The sequence below is a fragment of the Myotis davidii genome, unplaced genomic scaffold, assembly GCF_000327345.1.
Source record: "Myotis davidii unplaced genomic scaffold, ASM32734v1 scaffold164, whole genome shotgun sequence".
In the NCBI taxonomy this organism is placed as follows: domain Eukaryota; kingdom Metazoa; phylum Chordata; class Mammalia; order Chiroptera; family Vespertilionidae; genus Myotis; species Myotis davidii.
In genome coordinates, this window is record NW_006296417.1 from 3,275,804 (window position 1) to 3,284,473 (window position 8,670).

At 48.3% G+C, this 8,670-nt stretch overlaps 1 protein-coding gene across 1 annotated transcript in view; it reads left to right on the forward strand.

Moving 5' to 3' along the window:
* Positions 1–8,670, forward strand: part of SV2B (synaptic vesicle glycoprotein 2B) — a 50,094-nt gene that overhangs the window by 37,124 nt on the left and 4,300 nt on the right. The window contains exons 7-11 of the mRNA XM_006771787.2: positions 936–1,024; positions 2,886–3,050; positions 4,729–4,879; positions 5,619–5,790; positions 7,461–7,620. Coding sequence (XP_006771850.1) covers positions 936–1,024; positions 2,886–3,050; positions 4,729–4,879; positions 5,619–5,790; positions 7,461–7,620 — 737 coding nt within the window. The remainder of the gene's footprint in view (positions 1–935; positions 1,025–2,885; positions 3,051–4,728; positions 4,880–5,618; positions 5,791–7,460; positions 7,621–8,670) is intronic.

Here is an 8,670-nt window from a genome sequence, read left to right on the forward strand (position 1 = left end):
GGGCCCGCGAGCCACATCCTCTCTCACACCTTAGCTTCTTTTCTTTGCTCTCCCTCCCCAAGGCAGAGATTTTGAATGTAGGTAAAATGTGTCGTCTGAGTAAACATCTTCTCTCTAGCATTTTCTCTTTAATCCATCAGAAGAAAGGAGTGAGTGAAATAAATGCCCCCCTACCCCCACCTGCCCCCCGAGGTTTGCTAGTGATGTCTGAGAAAGTCTTCATAAAGGGCCAGGCCATTTCTGCAGAAAAGTGGCTCCTACAGGCAAGCCAGCTGCTTAGCACCGAGGCAGCTGATGGCCAGGCTGCTGAGACTGGTGCCCTAGGTGCAGGGCCCTTTAATGTTTGGAATAACAACCCATTCTTGCAGGCAGGGAGTGGAACTCAGCTCTCAAGCGTATTCAGTGCTTGAAATCCCCACTCTGTGCATTTTTTTTTTTATTAATCCTCACCTGAGGATATTTTTCCATTGATTTTTAGAGAGAGTGGAAGAGAGAGGGAAAGGCAGAGAGAGAAACATTGATGTGAGAGAAACGTCGATTGGTTGCCTCTCAAATGCACCCTGACCGGGGCTAAGGATTGAGCCTGCCACCACGGATTCTGGTGTCCTTGACCGGAATCGAACCAGAGAATCTTCAGTCTGCGGGCCAATGCTCTAACCACTGAGCAAACTGGCCAGGGCCTACTCAGTGTGCTTTTGCTCCCATGCATGGGATACTGTTGTGTTTCCAGGGAAGATGCTATGGGACTGTTAGAGGTCGAGGCCAGACAGTAAGAAGAGAAAAGGCTTTCCTTGGAACAGGATGGCCACTCGCGGGGGATAACGTCGCCCCTTGTCTCCATGGCTTCCTAGGCCGTTCATGAGGAAGCCTTAGAAATGAGTTGCGCTGAGTCACAGTTCCTGCCTTTAACCCCCGTGGTCTGGTGTGGGTTTCAGGTCTGGGATAACGCTCAGTACTGCCTGCTGGGGCCTTACAGGATGAACACGCTGGTTCTGGCCGTGGTCTGGTTCACGATGGCCTTCAGGTAAGTCCTTACTAAATTCGCTGATTTCTCTGAGCTTCACGGGCCTCAGAACTGATGATTGTGATCAGTTCTAACTCATGGAGTCTGAATAGGGCTGGATGCTTTCAGCCGCAAATCACAGGCAAGGTACCCTAGTAGCGTCTTTTAATGAAATTTTTTACTCTTGTAACCGAAATTCCATAGGGAGGCAGGCCACAGGAGGAATTTCTGCCCCAGGCAAACCATGACCCCCTGGCTTATAGGTTGATGCCCAACCACTGAGCCACACCAGCAGGGCCTTCCTCATTTTCTTTTCTTTTTTAAAAAAATATATTTTATTAATTTTTTAGGGAGAGGAAGGGAGAGAGATAGAGAGTTAGAAACATCGATCAGCTGCCTCCTGCACATCTCCTAGTGGGGATGTGCCCGCAACCCAATACATGCCCCTGACCGGAATCGAACCTGGGACCTTTCAGTCCGCAGGCCAACGCTCTATCCACTGAGCCAAACTGGTTTCAGCACATTTTCTTATTCAAAGGAATACATTGTTGTAGCTGCTTCAGGTACTCCACAATATATCCTGGAGATCTCTCAGACCAGTAAATGGAGGTTTTCCTCACTCCGTACAGCCCTCCACAGAAAAGCACCTCACTGTATCCAGCCAGGGGTTCATTGCTCAACTCTTGGGGGAGATTTCAGACTTCTCCTGTTGCAAACACTGCCACAATGACTCGCTGTCTGGAGGCTACGTTGTATTGTGCAACTCTGTCAGTGGAATAGATTCCTAGAAATGGGATTACGGAGTCAAAGAGGGGAAAACCATCAGTGATTTCTTGAGACATTGACCCATTGTCCTCCATATGGTATTGTGTGCAGTGTTATCCTTTACTCAGCAATGTCTGAGACCACCTGTTTACCCACAGCCTCACCGACAGGGTGTTTGGCAATCTTTGAGGTTTCGACAATCTGGAAGGCGAGAATGGTAACACAGTATGTTTTTAATTTGCATTTTTCTTATTCTGCGTGGGATGGAGTATGTTTTTTATGTCTCATAACCATTTGTTTGAGTTGGTTATTTTGAATTTTCCAGGTATAAAACCATATCGTCTACCCATAGTTGTTTTACCTTTTGCTTTTTTACATTTTTATGTTCTTTCTCTTGTCTAACTGGTAGGCGAAGACCTACGCTATAGTGTTCAATAGTGGTGGTGATAATGGGTGTCCCAGTCTTGTTCCTGACATTAGGGGGAATGTCTTTAGTGTTTCCCCATTAAGTGAAACTCTCCTTTTTGAGCTGAGATAATGCATTTTCTTACATGTTATGGAGAGAGGAAGGAAGGGGGAGAGACAGAGAGAAACATCGATGTGAGAGAGACACATCGATTGGTTACCTCCCACATACGCCCCAACAGGGGCTGGGGATCGAGCCTGCAACCAGCCGAGGTATGTGTCCTTGATCAGAACCGAACCCAGGACCCTTCAAGCTTCGGGCCTATGATCTATCCACTGAGCCAAACCAGTGGGCTGGACTGTCCATTTCGTTCGTCCCAACCTATTGGTATTTTTATCAGGAACGAATGTTGTTTTTCATCAAGTGCCTTTTCCGCATCTATGGAGATGGTATTGAATTTTTCCCCTTAGATCTATTACTACAATGTGTTATCTGATTAGAGCAAGCATGTCAAACTCGTGGTCCACGGGCCACATGCCTCCATGATTTGGCCCGTGTTAGCCTTTGAGTTTGACATGCTGGGATGAGAGTTTCTACTAATGAGTGATAATAATACATTTAAAAGGAGTGTTATCTACCTCAAATCAGGGCTGAAGATTCTGCTCATGAGATAATAATATTTGCTCACATAGTGTGTCTTCTCTGCTCCAGTTACTACGGCCTGACGGTTTGGTTCCCCGACATGATCCGGTACTTTCAAGAGGAAGAATACAAGTCCAAGATGAAGGTATTTTTCGGCGAGCACGTGTTTGGTGCCACCATCAACTTCACGATGGAAAATCAGATCCACCAGCATGGCAAGCTTGTGAATGACAAGTAAGTGAGAGACTCAGACAGTCCCTCGATTGGCTGATCTTCCAGGGGACTGGTCTTGGGAGAGAGCCACTGGACAGATAGGAATTCATGGTCGGGGAATGAGCTCCAAGAATATTGTGGTCCCACAACTTCCCATGGCTGCCAGAGACCCTCTAAGTCCCGGGGAGGCCCTGCCTGTGTCATGTTGGTTCCCAGTCATCCCTCATCACCTGTGGTATCCGATCCATCCAAGGATGGAGGCATTTGACTGATGAGCATCTATCAGACCATCTTTCCTGAGACCCCACACCTTGTTTTAAAATAAATATATTTTTATTGATTTCAGAGAGGAAGGGAGACGAGAGAGAAAGAGATAGAAACATCAATAATGAGAGCGAATTATTGATCAGCTGCCTTCTACACACACACTACTGGGGACTGAGCCCGAAACCCAGGCCTGTGCCCTGACTGGGAATTGAACCGTGACCTCCTGGTTCGTAGGTCGATGCTCAACCACTGAGTCACACCTGCCAGGCAGCAAATGTATCTCTCTGAACGCTTGCGTAAGTGCATGTAGTATTCATTTGTACAGGTGGTTTTTCCTAGGACAGAGGGATTCTGCACTAAAAATGTTGCAAAACTGCTTTTCAAATAGGCTGCACCAATTATATTCTATTAACAATGTGAGTGAAACTGCCTGTTTCCCCACATCTTTGTTGGGACAATTTAAAAAAATGAAGATTCTTACAAGTCTCTTGTTTGTTTGTTTTTGTTGTTGTTGTTAATCTTCATTGGAGGAGATTTTTCCTTTGAATTTTTTTTAGAGAGAGTGGAAGGGAGAGGGAGAGACAGAGAGAGAAACATCGACGTGAGAGAGACATCGATTTGTTGTCTTCCACACGGGAGATCGAGCCTGCAACCAGGTACATTCCCTTGACTGGAATCGAACCCGCAACCCTTCAGTCCATGGGCTGATGGTCTATCCACTGAGCCCAAATCGACCAGGCCTTAAATCTCTTGTTTTTAAACCTACTAAGACCAGCTGAGGGACCTGCAAGTTTTGAAAGCTCCATAAAGTGAGGTGCTACCACTATTTTCATTTCGCATGGTTCACATTTCTATGAGTCCAATGTGGACGCTCCAGGGGCCTGCACTTGAGAACCATCAGGCTGATGGGGTAGCCCCATAGGTCCCTGCACTAGACACCAGCTTCCACCCTCCTGAGCTTCCCTCATCTATAAACCAGCAGCTATGAAAGGGGCAACTAGCCCTAGATGGTGTGGCTCAGTGGATAGAGTGTTGGCCTGTGGACCAAAGGGTCCCAGGTTCAATTCTGGTCAAGGGCACCTTTTGGTTGCAGGCTCCTCCCCAGCCCAGGCCCTGGTCGGGGTGTGTGCAGGAGGCAACCAGTCAATGTGTTTCTCTCACACCGATGTTCCTCTCTGTCCCTCTCTCTTCCACTCTCTCTAAAAATTAGTGGAAAAATCCTTAGGCAAGGATTAACAAAACACACACACACACACACACACACACACACACACACACACACAAGTGGGGGGAACTAGTTTGGGCTGAAAATCACCTTTCAGTAGCTTTTGGTTTGTAGTTCTCCCTTTTTATGCCTTCCTGTGGTTTTCATTTCGCTCTCAAATCTCCTGTCCCCCTGGTGGATCTCTCAGGAACAAATGTCTTTCCACAGGTTCACAAAGATGTATTTCAAGCATGTTCTCTTTGAAGACACGTTCTTTGATGAGTGCTATTTTGAAGATGTTACGTCCACGGATACCTATTTCAAAAACTGCACCATCGAATCCACCGTCTTTTATAACACAGGTAAGAACCGGGGCAGAGTGGGGAGATTGTCATGGGGGTGGACTAGTCTTGTCTAAGAACCAAAATGGTCATAAGCTTTAGGAGCAGTAAATACAGCACAGATACCCATGCTGAGCCTGAGGGTGGAGAAGTGGTTCCCGCCCCAGGGACGGCGCAGGCGAGTTGCACAGTCTTTACCAAAGCATTTCATGGATCTGCATCCGTCTTATCACATGTGAAATAATGAGTTCTCTGCATTCTTATTTGTGATAAAAATGTGGCATACCTTTTCACACGTCCGTCCATTGGTTGTCTCCCACATGTGCCCCGACTGGGGCTTGGGGTGGAACCCAGGTATGTGCGTGCCCTTGACTGGGAACCGAACCTGCGACCTTTCCCTGCTTAGGCCAACGCTCTTAACAACTGAGCAACACCAGCAGGGCGATGTTTGCATATTCTTAACAGGAGGATTCCTGCCAACCCTAAAAACCCTCTGTGCTCTCCCATTCATCTCCCCTGCTCTGGCCCCTGCACTCCCCCTCCCCCCAAAAAAACAAAAAACAAAAAACAAACTACTAACCAAATTATCTTTATTTTGTAGAAAGTTCAGGTTTCTCTATGGGCCCTGGGGTGGCCGCCTCACTGGATCAAGTTCTTTCGTCCTTGGCTTTTATAAGCAGGGAGCCTCAGAGGACGGCTCTGTGCTTGAGAGATGATGTATTTACACAAGCCTCTCAGTGAATGCTCCTTTCCTTTTCCCTCCCGATCGGAGTTGAGCAGGTCATTGCACGTGTAGAGGATTTTTGCTTCATCCACACCTTGGCGAGCGCCACCTTGACTTTGAAACTGTGTGATGGCCAGAGGCTGGTGCAGGCTGCCCAGTCCGTCTTGCCGGGGAATATCATCTCCGCCCTGCTCATGGATAGGATCGGGAGGCTCAAGATGATCGGTGAGTTGTCAGGGCCAAGGCCGAGACATAAGGTGTACAGTGGCATTTTTTTTTTCATTTTTCTTAAAGAAATCTTGCACAGGAAACCACACAGGTAAGATGGAACCTGCCGGTGTGGAGGCAGGCAGGCACGTCGGCAAAATCCCAGGGCCCCGTGTAGGTGGTCTGACACCTCTAGTCCCTGGTCTGACACCTCTAGTCCCGTGACTGGGAATGGGAGGGGCTTAAATGCAGCATAAGCGGGGTTCCCTTCTGTAGCCCATTCACAGGTGTGTTCTCACTAGAATGTAAGTTCCAGGAGAAGGGATTTTTTTTTTTTAAATTTGGAAATTATGGGGGAAGCCAGTTGTGAGCTTGGTACAAGGGACCAAGCTCCACTGAGTCTCTGCTCCCATCTCTTTTTATTTACTAGAATACACAATTGCCTATTAGGAATGCAAATAGACATATCAAAGGTGATGTTTAGTATCAGGTGGGGGAGTCTGCTTTAGGCCACTGAGTCAGCAGTAGGTAATAAAATGTAGATATTCAGCCCTGTATAAGCATAACCAATGGACATAAGACACTGGGGGATAGGGGAGGCTAGGGGACTGTCAAGGGCGGGGGGAAAAAAAGGATACATATGTAATACCCTTTGTAATACTTTAAGCAATAAAAAAATAAAATTAAAAAAAGAAAAGAAAAAAAGATTATCAGGTTGGGGGAGTTTGCTTTAGGCCATTGAGTCAGCAGTAGGCAACAAAATGCAGATATTCAGCCCTGTGAATATCACAGAGCCCCATTCATCCGAGAAGGGCTTTTTGATAGTGATGTATCTTAAGCATCCAGAAGAAGGCCTGGCATATAACAGACTGTTCACTCACTGACCTCTGCCTGGTCCCCAGTTGTCCGGGGCTGTGGCGACACCCGGAGTGACAGTTTCCAAGTTCTTCCCTTAGGCTGACTGGCGACAGGACCCATGTCCAGGCTCCATTTCCATGGCCAAGTCTCGTCTCCATTTCCTGACTGAGCAATTCTGTGACAATCACTTATTTTATTAGCACTTCAGTAGGGATGTTAAATATACCCACTCTGCATCCTCTGTAATGTTGTCAGAAAAATATGTAAAATGCTCTTTTTTTTTTTTTCCTTTTAGAGAGGGTAGAAGGGAGGCAGTGGGAGGAGAGAGAGAGAGAGAGAGAGAGAGAGAGAAATATTGATGTAAGAGAGACACATCAGTGGGTTGCCTCTACTTGTGTCCCAACCAGGGCCAGGGATTGAACCTGCAACAGAGATACGTGCCCTTGACCTGAAATCGAACCTCAGTGGCCGATGCTGTCACCACTGAGCGAGCAAAATTGGCTTCAGAGAGGAAGGGAGAGGGAGGAGGGAGAGGAACATCAGTGATGAGAGAGAATCATTGATCGAATGCTTCTTGCACACCCCCTACTGGAGACTGAGCCTGCAACCCAGGCATGTGCCCTGACCAGGAATCGAACCTGCGACCTCCTGGTTCATAGGTCGACCACTGAGCCACACCGGTTGGGCCAGATGGGCCTTTTACTGGAGGTAGCCTGTTACTTGCAGTGTACCTGTGAGGGTGGGAGATGGGGCAACAGGTGTGGGTAACCTTTTCGTCCGAGCCACAGGCTTCACGTTTCTTTGGGCTTCTGCCCTCACTCCCTCCACAGGTGGCTCCATGCTGATCTCGGCGGGCTGTTGCTTCTTCCTGTTCTTCGGCAACAGCGAGTCGGCGATGATCGGCTGGCAGTGCCTGTTCTGCGGGGCCAGCATCGCGGCCTGGAACGCTCTGGACGTGGTCACCGTGGAGCTGTACCCCACCACCCAGAGGTCAGTCCCCCCTGGGCTCCTCCTGGGATTGTGTGGGCTTTAGCTAGAAGTCCACCTGCTCCGATCTTGCCCGGGTCCGCCTTGATCTTCCTGGAGCTCATGGATCGAATGTTTCTTTGGTTTTTGAGTTTCTCCTTTGTGGGTGCTGGCACAGGCCTGGAAGTGGGCAGACCAAGGCTTACGAGGGTGGGGCGAATGGCAAGATGCAAAGGGTGCATGGAAACCATGCCCAGGAGTGAAAGTAGGAGGGCAATACCGTAGGCATCATGCAATCAAAAAGAGGTGAGAACACGCCTTCCACTGGGAGATAAAGTGGGAAGGGGAGGAACTAGGTAAACACAGGCCTGGGAGAGGCAGAGGGAGATAAGGTGAGATGAGGGTGATGGTTTGGGGCATTTGCAGAGAATGTGGCGGGTTGCCCAGGGTGTACTTTTAAAAAATATATATATTTTATTGATTTTGCCCGGGTCCGCCTTGATCTTCCTGGAGCTCATGGATCGAATGTTTCTTTGGTTTTTGAGTTTCTCCTTTGTGGGTGCTGGCACAGGCCTGGAAGTGGGCAGACCAAGGCTTACGAGGGTGGGGCGAATGGCAAGATGCAAAGGGTGCATGGAAACCATGCCCAGGAGAGAAAGTAGGAGGGCAATACCGTATGCATCATGCAATCAAAAAGAGGTGAGAACACGCCTTCCACTGGGAGATAAAGTGAGAAGGGGAGGAACTAGGTAAACACAGGCCTGGGAGAGGCAGAGGGGATAAGATGGGATGAGGGTGATGGTTTGGGGCATTTGCAGAGAGTGTGGCAGGTTGCCCAGGGTGTACTTTTATTTTGCACAAGCCATGTGAGGAGAGACCTGGTTTAAAGGCCTCAGGACAAGGCAGCTCTTCCTCCTCACAGAGGAGGAACTGGGAATTTTAAGAACAGCAGATAAAGGGGGCCTGGGGTCAAAAAGGACTGTGAAGTGGTGGGGAAGGCAGGTAACTGAAATTCTGCAAAAAATCCTAAATTGGTGATGGAGGTACTGGGAGGTAGGTTGCCATGGGAACACC